At 49.1% G+C, this 26,059-nt stretch overlaps 1 protein-coding gene across 1 annotated transcript; it reads right to left on the reverse strand.

Moving 5' to 3' along the window:
- Positions 1-6,312: 6,312 nt before the first annotated feature.
- LOC122370336 (integrin beta-PS-like) lies at positions 6,313-14,996 on the reverse strand (the record flags this gene model as incomplete). Its single annotated transcript, XM_043345832.1, has 4 exons — positions 6,313-7,397; positions 8,400-8,539; positions 12,668-12,811; positions 14,819-14,996. Coding segments are annotated over 4 exons (531 nt in total), but the record flags the coding sequence as incomplete, so codon positions are not given.
- Positions 14,997-26,059: the final 11,063 nt, after the last annotated feature.

Raw genomic sequence — 26,059 nt, forward strand, 5'->3', positions numbered from 1 at the left:
CACAACACAGCACAGCGGCCACCCGGGACACAGACACAAACACAGCACGGCGGCCCCCCGTGACACAGACACGACATAGCACGGCGGCCAACCGGGACACAGACACAGCACAGCACGGCGGCCACCCGGGACACAGACACAGCACGGCGGCCACCCGGGACACAGACACAGCACGGCGGCCACCCGGGACAGACACAGCACGGCAGCCACCCGGGACACAGCACGGCGGCCAACCGGGACACAGACACAGCACGGCGGCCACCCGGGACAGACACAGCACGGCGGCCACCCGGGACACAGACACAGCACGGCGCCCCCCCCCCCCCCCCGGGACAGACACAGCACAGCGGCCCCCGGGACACAGACACAGCACAGCGGCCCCCGGGACACAGACACAGCACGGCGGCCCCCCGGGACACAGACACAACGCAGCACAGCCGCCAACCGTTATTTGTACGCAATTGGCAGGAGACCAAGTTAAACTCTAATGGATAAGTTAAACTCTCAAAAATATTAACCCTCGCCGGACCTATTGGTTTTCTACATACACGCCGGCCGAGGGGGGGATTGGTAAGACCTCCCTCGCTGTTTCGCCCCTGATGGAGCTAGAGCGTCTCAGCAAAAACAAGCGTGTGCGCCGTTACGAGACGCAGGGACTGGTAACCAAGTTTAAGGTCCCAATTCAACCGGTGACCTCTGAGGCCAGGTCAAGTGACCCTAGGCACGGGTTCAGTTTTCTTCGCAAAGAAGGTCGCAGAGCCGCGATTTTGGCATCATCGTGTTTGCCTCGCCCAGATACGTCGAATGGTATAATTTTTGCTCGGGTGAGGTGAACTTCAGGTGTTAGCCTTGGGCCAAGGTCAGGGGAGCGTCCCCAGGTCACGAAGATGGTCAAAGGAGCCAGTAGGTGTTGTCGCATATCATTCGATTTGTTAGGTCTTCCTGAGTCCTTTGGTGGTTTTCCTGACTCGGTAGCGTAATTTGATCGGGAGTTATTAACAAAAAACTCTTACCTATGATCCAATTGACGTCATAAATGACGTCACGCAAGGTCAACAATGCAAAAGTGAAGCATCGGCCTTTGCAAAGAGTGCAAGAAATCACGATTCCATGTGCTTGAGATTGTTTGAGATCGTTCCCGGCGCTAAAATAGCCGTTTTCATTTCCCCCCTTTGACTTTAAGTAGTGAGGTCACGTGACCGACCTGACCTCATGTGAGCTTGAGAAAAAATCCGAAATATATAAGTTGTGAGACCTCTAGAGGATACTACGTCCCGTAAGTTTCATCTGCATGTGAAAGTTCCTCTGGCACTAGGAGTGGTGGCGTTGCGAAGTTGCGAGATCTGAGGATCGTGCGAGGTTCACTTATGACGTCATAGCTGATGGACCTGATTTGACCTGAAAATGCGGTTGGTGTCACGAGCTTGCGGCTTGGATTATCGGTCACGTACGCCAAATTTCAGCTCTGTAGCCCCGGCGTCTTCGGAGCTATTGCATGAAAAACCAATGGGGGGCGGCCACCCCCTATCGGTCGGCGATGGTTAAGCTTCAATGTATGTGCCTCGTGTTGTTTGTAATTGTTACATGCTCGTAATATATGAACAGAGCTCCTGAAAGTGCGTATGGACCACCTGCACTAAAATTTAAACCTACCAAACATAATTGAAACAAATAGGAGAAAAAAAAATACATTGTCAAAATGCGGACAACAAAAAGTGAATGACTCATTCGACTTCAGCAGGCTTGAACAGAACAACCAGAAGGTGACCACGCGGCGCTCTGGCCTGCCCATGGGCTCCGATCCGCTCAGGCCTGCCCCAGTGCTCAGCGCTGCCGTCAGGCGCGCTGAGATCCGTTCTGCGCGGCCGCAGGCGCCGATGAGGGTCCATCGCCCGGCCAGCCCGCTTTGTGAGCCCCCTCCCCCCCCCCCCCTCAGTAGCCCGCTGGCCGGTCGAAAGGGCTGTTCACGACGTCAGTTTATCCCGTTTAATAAACCATACACATGTTTATTTTTTGAAGCACCAATCAGCGTCGACCTGATCCTGACGTCACATCCCGTCAATGACGTCAGACCTCCGCCGTAAACCGTTTATGCGGTAGATGCCTCAGAGCTCAACATGGCGCGTAAACGCGTTTATGTGACAATTATGGCGATATGCGGCAAACTCGTGAGGCGAGTTGTGAGTTAGGAAATTTAAATTCGGACAGTTCAGGGGCTGGTTAACAGGGCCTATTTTAACATGTTAACTGGGGGGGCAAATGCCCCCGCACTCAACAGAATTGCCCCCCTAGTCGTCGAGATTTGCCCACTATAAAAATGGGCATAAAGGAACAGGGTGACAAACATACTACGTAACTACTGTGACTTGTTTTGCAATGGATGTCAAATGAGTCAGTCTGTAAGTAATGACCAGTGGTGTATCTAAGGGTGGGTCATATGGGTCATGACCCCCCACCCTCTTGGGGCCCGGGGACACCACAGGCCTGCCAGGGGTACCACCGGCCTGTCAGGGGCACCACAGGCCTGTTGGGAGCACCATCAACCTAGCAAGAGCACCATAGGTCTGCCAGGGGCACCACAGACCTGCCAGGGGCCCCACCGGCCTCGCAGGGGCACCACCTTGGGCCTGTCAGGGGTACCACCACAGGCCCGTCAGGGGCACCATAGGCCTGCCAGAGGCACCATAGGCCTAGCAAGGGCGCCATGGACCTGTCAGGGGCACCAGAGGCCTAGTATGGACACCACATGCCTGGCAGGGACACCACCGGCCTCGCAGGGACTGGGACACCTTGGGCCTGTTAGTGGCACCACGTGCCTGTCGGGGACACTCCAGGCTTGTCAGGAGCACCACAGTCCTGTCAGGGCCCAGGGGCACCACCGGCCTCACGTGGACACCACCGGCCTCGCAAAGGCATCATGGGCCTGTCAGGGGCACCACGGGCCTGTCGTTGGAACTTCAGGCTTGTCAGGGGCACCACAGTTCTTTCAGATGCACCGGCGGCCTAGCACCATGGCACCATGTTTGGCCGAGGTCGCGATTCGGCGTATGTCGCCTCGCATTAGCCGCGCGTTTGCAGTCTTTTCGTGGTTTCAAACGTTCAAACATGGGATATGATGTTGCTCCCATGCATTAGGGTAGGTGTCAAGATCACCGGAAGGTCAGGTCAGATCATTTACCTTTGATGACCTCGGTTCACATTTTCGAGTTTTATATGTTTCTAAGCTAGTTTTTGGAGCTGAATTCGAATTAAGCAACCATTTGACCATTTACGAAGTAGTTTTGGTGCCTTCGTAACATGTTACGAAGCTCTCAGAGGCGGTTGCCACCTACTACGAATACCCGGCAAAACCCTTACTGGTTGACCTGACCTGACCTGGCCTAAATGCATGAAGACATCATCTATGATCATAACTAACATGATATTCGTGATCAGCACCCCGAAAAACCATAGCAGCCACTCTTTACGACGCTCTAACAGGTCCCCATTTTCCCGACTTTTGGGTCAATGACCTGACCTGGAAGGTCAACCGATGACCTAGGACCTTAAAACTGGGTATAATCGGCTTCCTTTCATCACGGGCAACACGGTCGTTTTTTCCGCGAAGCTCTAGCTCGATCAGGGGCCAACGGACCCCCCCCCCCTATACGCTCGCTACTGGAAACACCAATACGGGCGAGGGTTAATGGATTATTAAAGACAATTTTCCAGGTTGCCCCCCCAGTCAAATTCCCTTAAAATAGGCTCTGGGCTGGTAGGTGGGTAAATGAGTCTTAACCTTCGCCCTTATAGGGTGTGGGGGGGGGTGGGGGGTCGCACGGACCCCCCCTCGGTTTTTCGCGAATAACTCGCGTAAAAAGCGGCCGATCGCGACGAAACTTTCAGTACCCTCGCGTTAAGCAATTTTACACCTACCCCGAAATTTTCATGACCCTGACCCTAATGACCTTTGACCTGTGACCTACTTTTCGAGACCATGTTTGGCCGGAATCGCGATTCGGCGTATGTCGGCTGGCATTAGCCGCGCGTTTGCAGTCTTTTCGTGGTTTTAAGCGCTCAAACATGGGATATGATGTTGCTCCCATGCATTAGGGTGTGTGTCAAGGTCACCGGAAGGTCAGGTCAGGTCATTGACCTTTGATGACCTCGGCTCACTTTTTCGAGTTTTACATGTTACTAGGCCAGTTTTTGGAGCTGAATTCGAATTTATCAACCATATGAACATTTACGAAGTAGTTGTGGCACCTTCGTAACATGTTACGAAGGTGTCAGAGGCGGTTGCCACCTACTACGAATACCCTTACTGGTTGACCTGACCTGACCTGACCCGACCTGGCCTAAATGCATGAAGACATCATCTGTGATCAAAACTAACATGATATTCGTGATCAGCATCCCGAAAAACCCCATAGCAGCCACGCTTTACGGCTTTCTAACAGGTCCCGATTTTCCCGACTTTTGGGTCATTGACCTGACCTGGAAGGTCAACCGATGACCTAGGACCTAAAAATATTGGGTATCATCGGCTTCCTCTCGTCACGGGCAACACGCTAGTTTTTTCCGCGAAGCTCTAGCTCGATCAGAGGCGAAACGGCAAGGGGGGGGGGTTCCAACGGACCCCCCCCCCCCCTTATACGTTCGCAGCTGGAAAAACACCAATACGGGCGAGGGTTAAAGGGACACTCCCACCTTCAAAAAAGTTAATGAATTGGCATGAAAGTGATGTCGCTCGGTTCAGAAAGAGCAAAAACGAATATCTACCAAATTTCATCGAAAAATATTCACCGGTTTTCAAGATATTAGACTTTTACTTTTGTTTACTTTTTGGGATCTCCGCTGTTCCTAGCGACTTTATTTGAAAGTGCGGCATTTGTTGCGCGCAAAGCAGCATATACCACCGCGTGCTACAAAACGTTTTAGTCAAACATTTAACGGACGTTCGAAAGCCTGATGACGTCATCAGATTCCCGTAATGGTTAAGAGATAGGGACCACGCTGCAGGTCCCACCCTGCAAGTAAAGGGAAGAAATTTCTTGAACACCATAAAGCTGCGGGGGTTGCGACCAAGATAAATGGTGGTTTCTGAGCCTGGCCGCAAACTTGGCTATCTCAACTCAAAACTAATGTTAAGGTGGGAGGGTCCCTTTAAACTAACCCAATAACCCTGCAAGGGACTGGAATGGTAGGTTTTATTATTTCATTGTAATTAAGACCTATTTTGAGCATCGTTCTCTGCTAACTAGCGTCTAGCGTCGTGAGTATTTTTTGATGAAAACTGTCCTTATTCTTGCGATATGTCATGATATGAGACATATTTCCATCAGATTATCTTTTCTTTGCACCTTTTACAGTATCGTCTCAACTGCTTGTTAGTTGTCACTGTTTAAGTAAACACTTGTGTTTCGAAAACGTAAACACCATGTGACGTCACAGCCGGGAACGTGCCCCGAGGACAGTTTATGTAAACCACATAGTCAACAGCCCCAAAAATCACTGCTCGTCTTCCATCCATTTATATGCGGCCGCGGCGGGCGGGTGGGGTCCATGTTTGCGGGGTCGGTGGGTCAATGTTGGCGGGGCCGGTGGGATCCATGACCCATGTTTGCGGGGTCGGTGGGGTCCATGTTGGCGGGGTCGGTGGGTCAATGTTGGCGGGGCCGGTTTCAGTCAGCAGCGCTCCGCCGCTCGGGGCGGTCTCAGCAGTCAGCAGCGCTCCGCCGCTCGGGGCGGTCTCAGCAGTCAGCAGCGCTCCGCCGCTCGGGTCGGTCTCAGCAGTCAGCAGCGCTCCGCCGCTCGGGGCGGTCTCAGCAGTCAGCAGCAGTCTGCCGCTCGGCCGGCGGTCTCAGCAGTCAGCAGCAGTCTGCTACTCGGGGCGGTCTCAGCAGTCAGCAGCGCTGTGCCACGGGGGTGGTACTGGTCTCAGCACTCAGCAGCGCTGCGCCACGGGGGTGGTACTGGCCTCAGCACTCAGCAGCGCTCCGCCGCTCGGGGTGGTCTCAGCAGTCAGCAGCAGTCTGCTACTCGGGGCGGTCTCAGCAGTCAGCAGCGCCGCGCCACGAGGGTGGTACTGGTCTCAGCACTCAGCAGCGCCGCGCCACGGGGGTGGTACTGGTGTCAGCACTCAGCAGCGCTCCGCCGCGGGGGGCAGCGCCGCGGCGGCCAGCTGTCAGTGCTCCAGTGGTCTGTGCAGTGGTCTGTCAGTGCAGACGACACATTTGGTCTAACCATTACAAATTTACATCTCATGGCCGCGCAGTGGTCGCACTAAAACCAAAGGCTCTTATGCAGCAATACAACCAATATTCCACTTCACTAACGATGAAACGGTTTATTTGCGGATCATCTGTTGCGGTTGAATAGCTCATGTACAGACCTATGAATGACTCAAATGCTGAATAAATCGGTAAGCCAGGAAAGGACATTATGCTCGTTACCAATGGCAATGCATGTATAATGCTTACATATAATTATAAAATAATGCATTGACATTCTAGCCCAGGCATTCTTCAGAATAAATTATAAGAGCAAAATATAGACAAAGCACTTGCTGTTTTGCATACTTATTGATTTTCGACACTTCTACATATGTTGAAGGCCTCGAGTCAAAACACAGCAGGTATCTTTTGGTCTGTAGCTTGCATACACAATACGCATACGAATGCAATGTCATTGAATAGCTTAATTGTTTAAGTATATATGTACCTTTTGCACCTCACCAAAGCACTTACCAAGCTTAAGACTAAAAATTGACACAATTTAACAGCTCAATTGCATAATATTGGGTAAATCTCATCATTAAATGTGCAGTAGGCTGTGATTATCACTAAGGCACAGAAATAGGTATCCAATGATCGGCAATATGTCCGGACATCAGACATATTTTCAACTTAGTATCCATCAAGACGGTGACTTGGTTGTAATTATGGGCGCGGTCTCGCCCTCTCAGTCACCCTTTATAGTATATAGTCCACGGGCGCATAGTGAACGGCCTGAACCTTGGGAACACACGGGGCGCAGGGTGTTCAGGTGACCTCTGGTGGCCGGTCACTGAGCGCCGGTCACTGAGCGCCGGTCACTGAGCGCCGGTCACTGAGCGCCAGTCACTGAGCGCCGGTCACTGAGTCACTGAGCGCCGGTCACTGAGCGCCGGTCACTGAGCGCCGGTCACTGAGCGCCGGTCACTGAGTCACTAAGCGCCGGTCACTGAGCGCCGGTCACTGAGCGCCGGTCACTCGGCCGGCCGCGCAGCGGGAGGGCAGCCTGCCCTCAGCAGTGTACGGTGCGGCACCATCTCAGGGCCCCGGAGCGCCGCCACTCGCCAGTAGAGCTCACATCTTCCCGCCATAAGCTGGGTTCTTAAAGGTCGAGGTCGCCTGCTTGTAGATAGGGTTCTCGCCCTGAAAGAAGGCAGACCCGGTCAGCTACTGGCCGCCTCTCACAGAAAACAGCCGACGCTGTGCTTGGAAAAAGGCAGAAGTTGTGGCGGAACAGTGCACAACCACAAAACGTAGCTATCTATTTGTTACAAATAAAAGCATACATTTAGATCTTCTTTTACCTGCACCTAAACCTTTGTCTCATAGGTTGCCGTACCACTATTAGCCGTTTTCACGATGGACTATCCGGCGAATGCACCTAATTTGACCAAATCTGCACCTAATCTCTATTACAGCAAATATCTTCATTTTATGATGTTTGTCAGTGTTTTACTCGATGATACCCTCTGATAATATGACAAAGCAGGCATATAAGCAATAAGTGCAACCCTAGCTGATAGCTACTAAGAGATACACTGAACCTAATTTGACCAAATGTGTCCCTAATCTGCACCAAATCTGCACCAAATGTGCACCAGATGACCGTCGTGAGAACGGCTATTATGCGGTTATTTTATTTAACCCACGCCTAACGGGGGGGGCTATTCATAGCCCCCCCCCTTCCAGTTTTTCTGCAATAGCTTCCAAGCCGCTTGACGTATCGACGCCACCCTTTCAGTACCTTCGGCTGCATCAATTTGACACCTTGTGTCAAAATATGAACTTCATAGCTACCAGAGGTCGGCCGGAAATGAGGTCAGAGTGACGTCATGTTCGGCCGAGCGGGTTTCGGATCAGCACCTCGCGGGTATGTGATAGGGTTGTGCGGGTATCGTTGGGCCTTCTCTGTGCGGTGCTTGATATAGGTACATACATACTCGTATGTAGTTCTGGGTGGGTAGGTGGTCTGATTACCCGTCACCGGCGTGTTTTCCGGATAGTATGTACTGGGCGGGTAAGGGTGGGGTATTGGGGTAACCGGCCTGCCGATGGTCAAATGGTTGCGGATGGGTGCCGGTTCACTCGCCGGCCTCGGGTCAGATTGTTTTCAGTGCGGATCGAGCGCCAGGGAGCGTCACTCACCGTGTCCCATTTGGCGTTTTTGCGCTCCGAGTCCCACTTGGCGTACTCGCGCCTGTCGTGGATGGTGGTGAGCAGTTTCCACAGCAGCAGTGTCGCCATACCGACCGCCACGATAGCGGCAATCAGCGTCAGAACGATACCTGAGGAGAGTCGGAACATCAGCACCGCCAAACCGACCACAACGAATGTCCATCAACGGCATCAACGGCATATTCAGCCCGGATTTAGCCCAGAATCGGGACACCTCGGATCGAGCTGACACTTGCCCGCAATAGAGGCCCAGACAAAGACAATCTACAGCCAGAGCCATTCCGTGGCACTCCCAGCCGTTTGACCCACAGAGGTCAGTAAAGGTCACGCTACCTAAACCTTACACCTATGGATTTAGGCCACTTTGCCCCATACCCTGGGGCAAGGCGGCCACCCAAATACCGGCCACTACATAAGTCCCGACATGAGAAACGCTTTTTTCCGAAGTATTTTCTAATCTGCTTGGCGCATCGACGCAAAATTTCAGTACCTTCGGCTGCATGACTTTGACTTGTTTCAAAATTGGAACTTCGTAGCTACCATAGGTCGGCCGGAAATAACGTCAGAGTGACGTCATGTTCGGCCGATTTCGACGCCAAACATTGAACTACGTCAATCGCTCCCAAGGGCTCAGCTTCTAACCAGCGCCGTGCTGGGTTGGGTTGGGGTTGGGGGTGGGGGGCGTTTTCACGCCGCCGTACGTTTTCACGCCGGTACACCTGTTTAACCCGCGCCCCACTGGGGTCTGCGTATAACACGCCCTACTGGTGGGGGGGGGGGGCTCTCCATAGCCCCCCTCCGAACTCCGAAACTACTGGGTCGATCGTCAAAATTCAAACGATGTCTGATAGCCCTGGAAAAACTGTCGAACGAAACCTAATTTCATTGACCTCGAGGTCACCGATGACATCACAGATCAGGTCAAAGTAAAAATTATTAGCATTTCGGCTTGTTCACATTTTGGGCTCTGGCCGTCGTCTTACAAGTCAGATCAGGCTCATTTTTGGTTTACATACTCGTGAACAGATGCTCTAGATACCTCGAGGGTACCAAACTTGTACTTTGATTTTCAGGTCAGGGTCAGGTCATCACAGGTCACGGAAATATTATATCATGCGTTGGTCAAGTGACACATGTTTTATGGTCTATTTAGGCCATAGATTTCGAATTTGATGTCGTCTGTGTCATTCGAGGTCATTTTGAGTCGAATATAGCTTAGGTCAGGTCACTTTCAGGTAAAAAAAAGGTCAAATTTTGAAGTTAAAATTTTTCAACAAAAAAGGTGACTATTTGATGAAGTTTGAGCTCAGGAACACGATGGTGCTATTCATATTGATGTACGATGTCAAAAACGTACTGAAAAAATGATTTGAAATATTAATAATTGTGAATTTTTTGCAATAATGCGTATAACTTGGCCATTTTTGAAGATATTTAGCTAAAACCTGCTAGAGTTAGTCATAAGCATGCGTTCTGTCACATATATTCCGTTTTTTCTAAAAGTCAAAAACGTTTAAACAAAATATATAAATATAAATTTTGAATATATTTATATAAAATTTTCGAAATTTTCCAAATTTTGAAAATCCAAGATAACAGTTTGATAGCGCAGTCAATTCTGAGTCCTTTCATGCAAAGAAATTAGATCTAGCTTAAAAACTGAGCTCTTGGGAGCGATTGCCGTGGTTCAATGTTTTGCGTCGAAATCGGCCGAACATGACGTCACTCTGACGTCATTTCCGGCCGACCTATGGTAGCTACGAAGTTCAAATTTCGACACAAGGTGTCAAATTGATGCAGCTGAAGGTACTGAAAGTTTGGCGTCGATACGTCAAGTGGTTTGGACGTTATTGCAGAAAAACGGGAGGGGGCTATGAATAGCCCCCCCCCCCCCAGTCGGGCGCGGGTTAAACATCTTTTCCCCACATGTTGTGAAATTTTAGACCCAGGTCGCTCAAGATCAGGTCACCAGTTCACGTCAAGTGACCTTACCTCAGGAAAGTTCAAAGGCTCACTATAGCTACACCGACTGAACGATCACTTTGAAACATTCGGCGATTGATAAAAGTAGCATTATGTATAGAATGTATACCTCGGAGTTTTTTATATCTGTGACCTAAGGTCAGGTCAATTTTGCAACCTCTCCAGTATAAGTCAACAATGGAAGAGAACTGTAATGCGCCTCTTTTGGACAAATGCCGTTCTAAATCCTCTCAAACATTAGTTCATTAGTACCTGAGCATGACACACTGAATCGGAAAAATGCACCTATGACCTCTATGTATACCCCTGAGGTCATCTTAGGTCATTAAAGGTCATCAGCAGTTTTTTAACAATAACTTTTGATAGAGACGTGCTAGAGCGGTGAAAACACGTCAGGTCAGATGTGTTCAGCTCAACGATACGGATCGACTGATACGGATCGATCGGTTAGGCCAAGGTCAATGAAATAAGGTCACTAGGTAGTTCCGTGGCAAGGCTATCCAACGCCGTTTGAGTTTTGAAAATCGGCCGGTAGCTTTCCGACATCTTAGGGGGGCCGAAACGCCCCCCCCCCCCCCCCTACAGGTGGCAGGGTCCGCCGATAGCCCTACGGAGCGCGGGTTAAATGATGTTCGTCCCACGCATTACGGCGGCTGTCAAGGTCACCTGAAGGTCAGGTCAGGTCATTGACCTTTGATGACCTCGGGTCACTTTTTCGAACTTAACATGTTTCTTGGGTAGTTTCTTTTAGCTGATTTTGAATTTAGCATCCATTTGAACATTTACGAAGTAGTTTTAGTGCCTTCGTAACATGTTACGAAGTTGTCAGAGGCAGTTGACACCTACTACGGATAGCCGGCAGGACGCCTTCTGGTTGACCTGACCTGACCTGACCCGACATGGCCTAAATGCATGGCATGAAGACATCATCCCTGTGATCAAAACCAACATGAAATTCGTGATCAGCGCCCCGAAAAACCCATCACAGCTCCCCTTCACAAAGTTCTAGCAGGTCCCGATTTGCCCGACTTTTGGGTCATTGACCTGACCTGGAAGGTCAACCAATGACCTAGGACCTTAAAATTGGGTAGCATCGGCTTCCTATCGTCACGGACAACACGCTCGTTTTTCCGCGAGGCTCTAGCTCAATCAGGAGCCGAACGGCAGGGGGGGTCCAACCGTTCCCCTCCCTACACGTTAGACGCTGGCAAACGTTCAGCTGCGGTCAATCTGCGGTGTCACGAATCTGGTCTGAATCCGGGCTGCGACGTCGGGGGGGGGGGGGGGCGTTTATTTGTACATTTGGTCCTGCCGAGGAAAAACGGGGTCACATAGCGATAAACGGTTGTCAGGAAAAAGTTACTGCGGCTTTTGAGCTATCCGATGGTATGCTTTGATTTCAAATTCGGTCGATCTTCACACTCGAGAACCGTTGCGCACGTGTATTTTCGAAGTAGCCCGCAAATGACCTCAGGTTAACGCATAGATGCTGGCGAGTCGTTTGGTGCCATTTTTAGCGCTCCAGCTCCAATGGGTGGGCCACAAACTGCTGTGCAAATTTGGGCCACGTGACCTTTACTGACCTCTGCGGGTCAAACGGCTGGGAGTGCCACGGAATGGCTCTGGCTGTAGATTGTGTGTGTCTGGACCTCTAGTGTGTGCAAGTGTCGGCTCGATCCGAGGTGTCCCGATTTTGGGGTGAATCCGGGCTGAATATGGGCTGTATTGATGAACATCCACCACGATATTAGCAGCAATCATCATAAGAGCCATACCTGTCAGCAGCTCAGCCGGTCAGCACGTCACAGGGCTTACAGATTACGCACGTTACCGGTACTCCACACTCCACAGTCCATAGCCCATACTTTTCTTTCCTAACGACGTCGGTGCCACGGATATCGTGTGAATTTGAAATTTTGATTTTTGAAATTTTGAAATGAAATGAAATGATGAAATGAAATTGAATTTTGAACTTGAAATTTTCAGGGAATGTGCCCAATTTAGTTTTAGGAAAAGTCAGAAAATTTCAGCATCGTAGCTTCAGCGGTTTCGGAGATATTCCCGAAAAACCTGAGGGGTGGATAAAAACAACCCCCCCCCTGCCACTAATAGGGTTAATATCTGCATATATCGGAGCCGGACTGGTAACATTTCACAGGACTCCGAGTACGGTCCAATCGGGGTACCAAGTGGCTCCACATGTAGTAGGTATATCAGGTCAGCTGAGGAGTGTGCCGTCGGCCGTCGGCACTCACTGAGCACGTTGATGGGCGCCGGACACTGTTTGGTAGGCTGCACGCGGATCACCGGGCTGCCCAGCCCGTCGTAGCCGTAGACGAAGCGGTAGCGGCAGACGGACTCGTCCGTGTAGATGCACATCCGCTCGTCGGGACTCTCCACTGTGGGCGACGGACAGTGGCGGCCGTCCCCGGTCAGTGAGGGGCAGTGGCGGCCGTCCCCGGTCAGAGAGGGACAGTGGCGGTCATCCCCGGTCAGAGAGGGACAGTGGCGGCCGTCCCCGGTCAGAGAGGGACAGTGGCGGCCGTCCCCGGTCAGAGAGGGACAGTGGCGGCCGTCCCCGGTCAGAGAGGGACAGTGGCGGCCGTCCCCGGTCAGAGAGGGACAGTGGCGGCCGTCCCCGGTCAGAGAGGGACAGTGGCGGCCGGCCCCGGTCAGAGAGGGACAGTGGCGGCCGGCCCCGGTTAGTGAGGGACAGTGGCGGCCGTCCCCGGTCAGAGAGGGACAGTGGTTTCGGCCGGCGCCCACAGGTCAGTCGGGGACGGCCCCGGTCAGTGAGGGACAGTGGCGGCCGTCCCCGGTCAGAGAGGGACAGTGGTTTCGGCCGTCCCCGGTCAGAGAGGGACAGTGGCGGCCGTCCCCGGTCAGTGAGGAACAGTGGCGGCCGTCCCCGGTCAGAGAGGGACAGTGGTTTCGGCCGTCCCCGGTCAGAGAGGGACAGTGGCGGCCGTCCCCGGTCAGAGAGGGACAGTGGCGGCCGTCCCCGGTCAGAGACGGACAGTGGCGGCCCTCCCCGGTCAGAGAGGGACAGTGGTTTCGGCCGTCCCCGGTCAGAGAGGGACAGTGGCGGCCGTCCCCGGTCAGAAAGGGACAGTGGCGGCCGTCCCCGGTCAGTGAGGGACAGTGGTTTCGGCCGGCGCCCACAGGTCAGTCGGGGACGGCCCCGGTCAGTGAGGGACAGTGGCGGCCGTCCCCGGTCAGAGAGGGACAGTGGTTTCGGCCGTCCCCGGTCAGAGAGGGACAGTGGCGGCCGTCCCCGGTCAGTGAGGAACAGTGGCGGCCGTCCCCGGTCAGAGAGGGACAGTGGTTTCGGCCGTCCCCGGTCAGAGAGGGACAGTGGCGGCCGTCCCCGGTCAGAGAGGGACAGTGGCGGCCGTCCCCGGTCAGAGACGGACAGTGGCGGCCCTCCCCGGTCAGAGAGGGACAGTGGTTTCGGCCGTCCCCGGTCAGAGAGGGACAGTGGCGGCCGTCCCCGGTCAGAGAGGGACAGTGGCGGCCGTCCCCGGTCAGAGAGGGACAGTGGCGGCCGTCCCCGGTCAGAGAGGGACAGTGGCGGCCGTCCCCGGTCAGAGAGGGACAGTGGCGGCCCTCCCCGTCAGAGAGGGACAGTGGCGGCCGTCCCCGGTCAGAGAGGGACAGTGGCGGCCGTCCCCGGTCAGAGAGGGACAGTGGCGGCCGTCCCCGGTCAGAGAGGGACAGTGGCGGCCGTCCCCGGTCAGAGAGGGACAGTGGCGGCCGTCCCCGGTCAGTGAGGGACAGTGGCGGCCGTCCCCGGTCAGAGAGGGACAGTGGCGGCCGGCCCCGGTCAGAGAGGGACAGTGGCGGCCGTCCCCGGTCAGAGAGGGACAGTGGCGGCCGGCCCCGGTCAGAGAGGGACAGTGGCGGCCGTCCCCGGTCAGAGAGGGACAGTGGCGGCCGTCCCCGGTCAGTGAGGGACAGTGGTGGCCGTCCCCGGTCAGAGAGGGACAGTGGCGGCCCTCCCCGGTCAGAGAGGGACAGTGGCGGCCGTCCCCCGTCAGAGGGGGACAGTGGTTTCGGCCGGCGCCCGCGGGTCAGTCAGGGACGGCTCCGAGCGCTGGACCGCCAGTCAAGTCAGACAATGACAGGCCAGCTGATGCCATATAACTTAAGTATTTCTCTTCAACTCGAAAGTTTGAACGCTCGTTGGACGCAGCATATCATGCTCCGATCATCTCAAATGGAGCTCAAGACTCTGAGATTCTAAGAGCTCGAATGTTTGAGAAAGATGCATAATTAAAGATAGGGCTCGAATGAGCCTTTTCAGCATGCTCCGATCATCCCAAGGTATTCGCAGAAGTGACTCGGAACACGTCTGTTTGAGAACTGGAGCGAGTGGAGGAGACGCGCGCGCACGGGCCGCGGCTCACCCTCGACCACGTCCGTCTGGTTGATGAGCAGCTGGGCGCAGCTGGTCTGGCAGGTGTCGACCAGCTCGCCGCTGGCGAACACCGTGCACTCGACGCACGGCCGGTACTCGTCACACTTGCCCTTGCACGTCTGAAACGGGGTGCACACGGCTCTGACAGGGCTCTCTCCGGACGGCCTCTCCGGACCACACACCGCACACGGCTCGGGGCCGACGATTGGCAACAACACCGCGGCCAATCAGCCGACAGCCTTGGGGTCAGCTTCAGTGCAGTAATACCGACTTATGGTTATCAAACATATGAATATTACGTGGGGTAGCGGGCGATAGTAAAAATTATTGCCCGATGTGAGGTCACTGTAGTCCGAGGGTGAAGACCGAAAGCCGAGAGAAATAATGCTTGTTGGGGTCTTCACCTGAGGGCTACATTAGCGTCACACAGGGTAATATTTTTTTTCTTATTGGCCCTACCCCTTACATTATTCATGTTGTCACATAGCCCGCTTTAACTCGCTAATAAATATCGCTAAATTTGTCGTCGCTCAGAAGAAAATTGAAAAAAAGATGAAAATACACACGGATTACTATTGCCCGTTGTCAAGGTGTCATTGACAAAAATATGAAATCCCTGAGAAGGAAAGTAAATGTGAAAATTGCAGTCAACAGTCAAAATTATCACACACCCATTTTACAAACGAGCTGGGGGGGGGGGGCGTTAACCACCCCCAGCCGATAACTCGAGAACCAATAGGCGCAGCGGAACGCGCGAGGCGGCAGACGAAAGAACGCGAGGATACGATTCAGATAAGTGCTTGAAAGTTGAATGTTGGGATTACAGGTCGGGTCCAGTTCAGGTCAAACAAAGAAAATCGGGGTTTTAGTTTCAGTAGCATGAACTTAAGAACCTCGTACCGGGCATCTCTTGTCATAAACTCGGTCAGAATTGTGCATAATACTTCATATAGGGTTAAACGAGTGTCAGATTCATGTAGGGGTCAGTCAAGCATGGGTCAGGGTCAAGGTCAGGTCAACCGGGCAGGCAAATATCCCCGGAAATCAAAACTGATATTCGCAGCCTGTGACACATGTTTAATGGGTAATTTGGGGCGTAGAACACGATGGTGACATTCATTTTATCATGTGTGTACGTGTTTGGCTAAAAAAGTTCAATTTCAGAAATGCATGTATCATGGTCGTGAAGTAGTCACGAGAAATTGCCAAGATTCAGTTCAAGATTTTGGAAAATGCGGAACGATTATCAACAATCGAAGATAGCCATTTAATTGTTCATGGTATTGGCAGTCTAATGGCGTTTACGGCATGTCTGTATGTCTAATCTGTGATTTTATATGATTTTTTGAACATATGCCGTTTTTGGTCGAAAACTCAGGAATCATGACGTCACTAAAACCTCGATATCTCAAAAATTTTCCGACCGATTTTTTTTTTAACTTTGTCACAATAAACTTCAATCAATTCCCTACAGGTATCCAAAATTTGGCGCTATGGCCCGGCGAAAAAAGTGGGGGCGTTTAGCGCCCCCCCCCCCCCCCCCCCAGCAGCTCGCGGGTTAACGGTCGTCTTTGGGGCATCACGTGAAGCTGAAGAAGCGCACTGTGACTCAAAATGTCTCACACTTTGATTTTCGACGAGTGCCTGGTTGTTTCGGCCGTTGGGGCGTTGTCACCATCTGACGTCCACACACGACTTTTTTGTGTCGCTTCAAAGGGCAGAATACCTTCGTAAGACCACTAAGTGTGTTTCTACTTTCTATTTACTTTTTTGCTGCATATCCCGCGCGAACGCGCGGGGCTGGGAGGGGGGGGGGCAAATTTTACCCCCCCCCTGTTATCTCCCGAACTAATGGTCCGATTTGGAAAATCCAAAGGCCAATCGAAAGATCTCATCACGAACAACTAAAAACATGTACTTAATCTAACGTTTGAGGTCAAGGTCAAGGTCAGATCAAGGGTACAAATTGCAAGTTTCTACAGTATCGGCCTTGCACCGTAGCTGCCGAAGAATGGAGTCATGGACTGAGACTGATTGCCCAAAACGTGTTCTTAGGCTACCAAGACAATATTCGTTGCATACAATATCATTCAGAGGTCAAGGTCGAGGTCAGGTCAGGTCAGGTCAGGTCACCAAAAACAAAATATAGAAAAGGGCATGTGCGACACATGTTTTATGGGTCATTTTGCTCATAGAATTCAATAGGCACACTCAATAGGTGATATAGATCACCTCTGGATGAATTTCAGGTCAAAGTCAGGTCAAGGTCAGGTTAAGTGAGGTCAAATTTTGAAGTTGGTTGTTAAGGCCTAAAAAGGTGTCTATCTGATGCAGTTTTTCACGGCGAATCGAATGGTGCTTTTTTTGTTTCCGTACAAGGTCTAGAACTTCCAAAAAAAATTATTTTTCAAAAAATTTGTGTCGTGACGTTATGAAATTTTTAATAACTCCCACATTTTTGAACCGATTCTTCAAAAAACTGGTATGTAGGTGCACATAGACCACTTCTCTGACATATATTCCGGTTTTTTGGATACACTCAAATTTTTGGATTTTATAATTATTTTCCCCAAAAAGTCAGTTTTTGAAGAAAAAATTGTGCCAAAATCCAAAATGTTCAAAAATCCGAGATAGCCATTTGGTAGACAAAGTAGAATTACACATAACCTTTTTTGTTACGTCTTGATTCCTTTAAAAATGAAGATGTTAGCGGCGTTTCAAATTTTGCCGTTTTTTAGGCGAAAATGGCGAAGATGACGTCACTAAAACGTCAATTTCTCAAAAAAATACCGACGGATTTCGCTCAAATTTTCAGCGAACGTGTCAAATTGATGTAAGAAAAGGTACTGAAAGTTTGGCGGCGCAGCAGCCCGCCGTTTTTGGATATTGCAAAAATTCGCAAAGGGGGTAAAATTTACCCCCCCCCCCCCAGCCCGCGCGGGATATGTTATGATTTATGGCTGCTTTGTAACGATTTGCGCTGTCTTTCCGTTAGTTTTGTCATATTTTTCAGATGAGGGGCCCCAAATTCCCAAATTTTGTCGAAGATAGTGGTCAAAAGTAGACTGATGTTTCGTAGCTAACCATGATCTGTTGTTTCGCTTGTTTTTGGGTAGCTGGGTGGCGTTCGTTGTCCATGACATGGCAAGAACCCGCTTGACGACTGGTGCATGCTCCTTTTTGGTCGCGCCCAGGCTTGTCGATCAGGTTATCTCTTGCTCTCTCTGGCTTCTCTCGCTGATATAACTGCGATTTGCTCACCCCTGCCTGCTTGCAAATGAGCTACTGGAGCTCTCCAGCAAGAACCATGCCGAAAGTCCGTTTACGAACTTCAAAATTGCACTTTATTCACCATGATTGCCTTTTGTTTGCTGAGGCTGAAAACGAAAAGGGACTACTCTTTGCTGACTCTGAATAATAATTGACTCGAGTCGTGACCGGTCACCAAAAACACACAGTCTCCAAGCTCGATAGCTAAGGTGTATCTTATAGAAGTATAATGCTTGTATCTAATTAGAATCGAGCGCAATCGTACTTTTAGCCAGGAAATAAATGTTCGGTCAAATCTGGGACACCCTGTATCACATGACCTATCTTAACCCGCGCCCTGCTGGGGGGGTGTTTGAACACCCCCCCCCCCCTCTTGTGGTTTTTCGCAAATATCTCAAAAACGGCGGCGCGGAGCGCCGCCGTTTTTGGTACACCTTATCATACATCAATTTTACACATGTTGTGAAAATTTCAGACCAAGGTCATTCAAGGTCAGGTCACCAGGTCACTTGAAGTGACTTCACCTCATAAAAAGTTTCAATGTCTGTCATAGCTACACCGAGTGACCGATCGCTTTGAAACTTTCAGCGATTGCTAAGAGCAATAGCATGTACAAAATGTATATTTCAGAATTTTGATGTCGATGACCTAAGGTCAGGTCAATTTTGCGACCTCCCCATTATAAGTCAATGGGAGAAAATTGAAATGCGCCTCTTTTGGACGAAAGACATTATAAACACTCCCAAACACTGGATTACAAGTGGTTTAGACACACTGAACATGAAAATGGTGTCCGTGACCCCTGTTTATGCCCTGAGGTCATCTTAGGTCACGAATGGTAGGGGAGAGTGGGGAAAGATGCCCAGGGTTTGACTATGTCATATATTATTCAAAAATGACGATCGGAAAGCCAAAACTTGGAGTTTCAACCGAAGCCGACATCATTTTTCTCCAAAAATATCACACTTTCGTGCCTGAAATATGATAACATTTTTTGCTATTAAGCATTTTCCTGAAGAAGTGAAAAGGGGCATCTTACCCCACAGGGTGGGAAAGACGCCCCCTGACGTTGGGTAAGAGGCCCCCTGCACTATAAGTGACATAAATAGGCACGTGAATCGCCTGAACGAATCAGTATTCCCTTCGAGCCTGCAATAGACACTAAAAGTCATCGTAAGGGCCCTCAAAAGTAGTCGTAAGGGGCTTCAGAGGTCATCGTTAGGGCCATCATAGTCCAGCGTGGCCAAACAAGCCTCCGTGGTGGCGTTCGGAGACCACTGTGGGGCCCTTATAGGTCTTCACGATGCTTGAGGGGCCTCGAGCCCATCGTGGGGACCTCAGATGCCAGCGCGGCCCGTGGAACCAACGTGGGAGCCCTCAAAGGATGTCGTGAGGGGCCCTGGAACCAATAATGGGGCCCACAGAGGCCGTCTTGATGGCTCTCAGAATCAGATGCCGCCCAAAAAGTCGCTGTGTGGGCCGAGAGACCGGCATGGGGAGCACCCGACCGTACCGGACTCTCATTAGTCCCAGATCGGCTTTTGTCTCTCATCACAAGTATGTAACAAATGATTTGACGGGCTGCTTGAAGGACAGCCTACGGATTTAGGGGGGCGTCTTTCCCCATCAGGACAGGGGGCATCTTACCCCAAGGTACCGAAGTAACATTAAATCAGCACAATTTGTTAGCCATAAAACTACACCCTGAAACAAACTCTTTGGAACACAGTACACGCATGTTAATGTATCACGACTATACCAAGGGACGCAAAAATTATCTACCTTCTTTGATATTTACAATGTTTTGACGCCAAAATATTTTTTGAAAGCAGCAAATAAAAAACATGCAATCACCAGCCAGCCGTTGCCCAACTGAGCTTCGCAAATTTTTGTGCAGTTAACAAGGCAGGCTTCCGCTTTACGCTAAGAACATTAATTTCCAGGTTCGATTCATTGTTTCGCCGCTAGAGGGGGTGGGGCGTCTTTCCCACCCTGGGCATCTTACCCCACTCTCCCCTATCTAACAGTTTTTCGCAAATAACTTTTGATAGAGGCATTCTAGAACGATGAAAACGCCTTAGATGTGTTCAGCTCCACGATACGGATCGACTGATATGCAACATGACCCTTTCCGGTCAGGTCATGACCTTGACCTGAGGTCAAATTTTCAAGTTGACCTTTCAAGGTCAACTTATAGTTCATTCGATGCGTCGTGACGAGAGGAACACGATGCCGGTAAAAGTAAGCTCGTACAAGGCTTGGGTCAAAAGTTATTGCAGAAAAACTGTTTCCGAAAAAATCGGCTATTTTTGCAGTTTTTGCCCCGGCCTGCAGGCAAAACCGTTGACGTCAGGTCAAATCTGAGAAGATTACTAAGAAAGGGCGTTAATAGGGCTATCGAATGCGTTTTTCCGCGGCGCTGTAGCTCTATTGGTTCCCGAGTTATGCGTTGGCTTCTTGGAAATTGTCGACATTCGACCTGGAAATCGGCGAAATTTTGCCTTCAATGACCTCTGGTAACCTGACCTTTGACCTGACCAAAAAATTGACCGGAGTGATTTCCTCATTATTTTTTACGCTCTTTCGAACGCCGCCTTCCGCGTATCGCTACATGGCCCAGGAGCCGAGTTAGAAGGGGGGTGTTCAAACACCCCCCCAGCAGGGCGTGGAAATCCAGGACCCCCAGCCGGGCGCAGGTTAAAATTTCCGTAACCATTTGTGGCCTGGTCTGACCCAGCTTTGACCTGATACAGCCAAGTAAGTACACACAAGCACGTTACCTGGAGTGTATCTGCAGCATACATTTTTAAGTGTGTAAACCAAATATGAGATTGATGTGGCTTATTAAGGGGCGTCCAACTCCAAACCACAAAGAGTAAAAATGCCTAAATGTTAATAATTCTTATTTCGTCCTGAACTATGACGTCATCGGTAACCTCGGAGTACCTAAATGAAATAAGGCTCCACTTGACAGTTTCCCGGGGTTAAAAAATGCCGCTTGACGTTTGAAAATCAGACCAGTGGTTTTTGAGATAAGAGAGGAGCTCTGCAAAGCCACCCCATGCCCCCCCCCCGTCATTCACCGGTACTGGCTTGTATCCCATTCACGTGCGGTTTAATTTACAAGCGGCTAACCAGCCATCTCGTACTGGTGGGCCTTAACTTCTTCAATGAATATTAAGGTGATAACGCGTTCAGCATTGTTTAACCCGCACGGGGCTGGGGGGGGGGGTAAATTTTACCCCCCCTCGCGAATTTTTGCAATATCTCAAAAACGGCGGCGCACAGCGCCGCCAAACTTTCAGTACCTTTTCTTACATCAATTTGACACGTTCCCTGAAAATTTGAGCGAAATCCGTCGGAAATTTTTGAGAAATTGACGTTTTAGTGACGTCATGTTCGCCATTTTCGCCTCAAAAACGGCAAAATTTCAAACGTCGCTAACATCTTCATTTTTAAAGGAATCAAGACGTAACAAAAAAGGTTATACGTAATTCTACTTTGTCTATCAAATGGCTATCTCGGTTTTTTGAAAATTTTGGATTTTTGCCCAAATTTTTCCAAAAAACTGACTTTTTGGGGAAAATAACTATAAAATCCAAAATTTTGAGTGTATCGAAAAAACCGGAATATATGTCAGAGAAGTGGTCTATGTGCACCTACATACCAATTTTTAGAAGAATCGGTTCAAAAATGTGGGAGTTATTAAAGGGAGATAATGACCTTTTTCCACAAAATCTGAGTTAGGACCATTTTCTGACAAAACACAACAAGTTATAATGTAAATTAAAACCATTTTGCTCAATTCGGTACCTTGCCGCAAATATCTCAACTTGAAGTCACGTTAGCGGGGAGCGCTGAAAATGACCGTTGAATAAGTACTTACATCACTTTTTGGTACTTGCATGTAATTTTATAAAATGAGCGTATTCCTTACATTTGATCTTCATCACATCTAGTTAGTTAATGGTCGTCTATAGTGCCTTCAAAAGATATTCATGGTTTGGGGGTGGTTTATGTCTAAATTTACGCAACTATTTTTCCTGTTCATCATCTGACGCCATATGCTGCTATTTTAGAAGCAACGACTCAATTTTGAATCGGTCCCGCCGACTGCACAATAAAAGAAGATAGATACAACACTTTTGCGGCATCACTGAAAAACTTATACAGTACTGTTATCAAAATTCTCATAACACCGTTCGACAAACCTGAAGTCTTTTTGAAATAAATATGCTTGTATTTTTCGCTTCAGGCTCTGACGCCAAAATAATGAATTTCGTAGTCGCAATCGCAAGATTTGGCTGCGTTTCTGGCGCATGCCGTTCATTTGTGGCGCAAAATAATGTAAACAGTGTCATTTCTCTAGGCACTATGTACAGTCTGTCTTAAAAGTACCGCGCAAAGTGACGGTGGATCCATCGAGTCTCACTGAGGAAGGGCCTGCTAAATTTTGGTCACCGAAGCAATTGACATCCTCGTCCATTCCCTAGGTCAATTGGTCGGTGACTTTCAAATTAAAGCAGGCCCTTTCTCGGTCAGGCTTGATGGATCCACCGTCACTTTGCGCGGTACTTTTAAGACAGACTGTACCCCCGAATTAGAATCTTATTAATTCTAAACCGAATTAACTCTAATTCAAATTAGAATCCTTACAACCAAGCAACGACAAGGCGATAACATAAACAAAAACCCAAGCGTCGCTGTTTGAAACAAAAGCGCCATATACTGCGACTTTTTATAGAGAAGGACAACGCATTTCGGTGGGTGTTACAAGTACTGCAAGTACTGCTTCTTTTTTGCAAAAATAAAAACCTTTTTCACATACGAAAATGTGCTAGGAAATTTTCATATTTTATAGAAACTACAGTAGAAATAGTATAGATGTCGAGTAATTTTTATTTAAGAAAAAAGAAAGCTCATTATCTCCCTTTAAACATTTTATGACGCCACGACACACAAAAAATTTACAAAAATGATTTTTTTGGAAGTTCTAGACCTCGTACGGAAACAAAAATAGCACCATTCGATTCGCCGTGAAAAACTGCATCAGATAGACACCTTTTTAGGCCTTAACAACCAACTTCAAAATTTGACCTCACTTGACCTGACCTTGACCTGACTTCGACCTGAAATTCATCCAGAGGTGGTCCATATCACTTATTGAGTGTGCCTATTGAATTCTATGATTAAAATGACCCATAAAACATGTGTCGCACATGCCCTTTTCTATATTTTGTTTTTGGTCACCTGACCTGACCTGACCTGACCTTGACCTTGACCTTTGAATGATATTGTATGCAACGAATATTGTCTTGGTAGCCTAAGAACACGTTTTGGGCAATCAGTCTCAGTCCATGACTCCATTCTTCGGCAACTACGGTGCAAGGCCGATACTGTAGAAACTTACAATTTGTACCCTTGACCTGACCTTGACCTTGACCTCAAAATTTAAATTAAGTACATGTTTTTAGTTGTTCGTGATGAGATCTTTCGATTGGCGTTTGAATTTTCCAAATCGGACCATTAGTTCGGGAGATAACAGGGGGGTAAAATTTACACCCCCCAGCCCCGCGCGTTCGGCTGGAGACCCCGGCCCCGCGCGGGTTAACTCATTAACGACGATAATTCCGTGGGCAAATTTCGGCAGTTTTTCTTGATGCCCTGTGCTTCTACATGCACTAGAAATGCACATACGGTGTATTGAAAAATAAAAATATTTTTAACATATATTTCTGGACTGGCAACTATAGTTGCCACTCGGCGTTGGCGTAGTCAAAAATTGCCGCTATCGTAACTTTTCATTAAACAAATACTAATCGCCGGGATGCATTGAATCTATTTATGTCCCAACTTATCCCCCACGAGCCTTAATCCAATTTCCAAACAGAAAAAAGTGGTTACGCCACTTCAATATAAATTTTTAATAAGATAATTACGTCTAAGTAGTGGAATCTACACTATGCCCTATGGTATAAGCCTGTAGCCTGTGCCAAAAGCAGCTGCAGTCCTTGGTATCCAGGAAACACAGTTCATTTATCCATCAATAAGTGTTTTTCTGTACCAAAGCAGATGCTCTTTACCAGTCCTTTTTAACCATTTATCTTGACATGCATAAATAAAATCTGCTCGAAAACAATTCAACAAAGAATGCATATTATCTCATACGTAGTTCTCACCAGATCCCTATTTACTCGTACATGGTTGATGGCAGGTATACCGTCCTATCACAAAACTTTCTACCGGGTATGATACATTTGTAAAAACTCGGGGTACAAAGCAACTCGATTATTCATGCCTATTTGCGAGCACGCTGATTACAGGCCTACCGGAGCCATGGAATTGTATAGTATATTTCTGATTCCCGCATACGTACGTACTTCTGCTGTCCTTACCTAACCAGTAAATCCGTTCGCCTTCGAATGTTTTTTAGACTGTTCGGACGAGAGTCTGGACAAATTGGATCCCTTTCGTGATCACGACTCGAGCACACACTGGCGGTTGTACTTCAGAATAAGAAGGGGGATATGTTGATTGACGAGTAAAAGTGGTGTAAGTACAAGGCGACCACCACTACTTGCACTTGAACACATTCCACGTGTCATAAAAATATAGTTCAATTTCATCTAGTTTAGGACAACTGAACAGGCCCACATATTTTCTACCACCTGAATCCCCATTTCCTCGTTTCCAGCTGGCAGTGCCAGGAATCAGCACTGCCCCAAGTCAGGCGATGTCTCGCCTTTGGTTCACAATTTTCATTCAGTCCCATGAGACAACATCAGCTACGTGATCGTAACCTAAAGTTTCGTGTGCTGTTATCCTCGCACGAAACCCAAAGCACAAAGCCGCCTCCACCGTCTCATTCAGCTGAATCACCAGCATCTGCTGTGAAAGTTCAGATAGCAAGCAGCTTCATCGGAATCAATTCGGTATCACGACTGTGTCAAGGTCATAATCGGCGTCAATGGGAGCTCAGCGGAGGAGGTGGGGGAGCTTTCGTTTATGGGTCCCTGTTTGTAAACGTCATACAGCGTCTTTACGATGCTAAAAACTTAATTTGTTGATGCAAATAGGCTTAATACCTACGTGCCCCTCCAAATTGAAACACGAGCTGGTCACACGATTTAGCATCATGGCACGGTGCCTGCAGATGAGCATGCCTGAGTTTGGTTATGCATACTGCAAGTGGCGCGACTAACGAACGCTAGGAAAAACCAGCAAAGCATAGTCTTCGACATAGAAAGCGAGAGCGACTCTGGTTTATCCAGAAAGGTGATAGGTGATATCACACGCAGCAGGGTTTGAAAATTCTCGTAGGTACCTAAACTTCTCGGATTTCGGTTTGTTATAAATGCATTACTGTGCAATCGTAGGCAATCTTTATCGTATAAATGCCGTTTTAGTTCTCTTTCTTTACAAAGAAAACGAAACAAAATCGGGCAAGTCGGACTCTGTGAGCTATGAATGTCCGTAATGTTTCCTGCATCCGCCAGTGGAGGAACAGGGAAAGAGAGCGAGAGAGAGAGAGAGAGAGAGAGAGAGAGAGAGAGAGAGAGAGAGAGAGAGAGAGAGAGAGAGAGAGAGAGAGAGAGAGAGAGAGAGAGAGAGAGAGAGGAAAAAGAAAGCGAGATTGCATCCCATTCCACAAAAATATCTTCAGTAGATGATAAACATAAACAGATTTAACAATGTCGAGAATAGACCAAGAAAACAATGGATGGGGGTAGGGTTCACTATGGTAATGTATAGACATGCATGTATTTTTTAATTAATTTCTGCCTTAATTGTTAATTTATTTGCAAAAGTCCATGTAACTATGTCCCAAGGTATACACGGGGACAGTCTGGTTGAATAACATATGTTTCGTTACAGTATATCCGTAAATACAACTATTTAACTATGAACCGCTCATATTTTTGACTACGCCAACGCCGAGTGGCAACTATAGTTGCCAAGT

The sequence above is a fragment of the Amphibalanus amphitrite genome, unplaced genomic scaffold, assembly GCF_019059575.1.
Source record: "Amphibalanus amphitrite isolate SeventyFive unplaced genomic scaffold, NRLGWU_Aamphi_draft 001123F_arrow, whole genome shotgun sequence".
Lineage (NCBI taxonomy): Eukaryota > Metazoa > Arthropoda > Thecostraca > Balanomorpha > Balanidae > Amphibalanus > Amphibalanus amphitrite.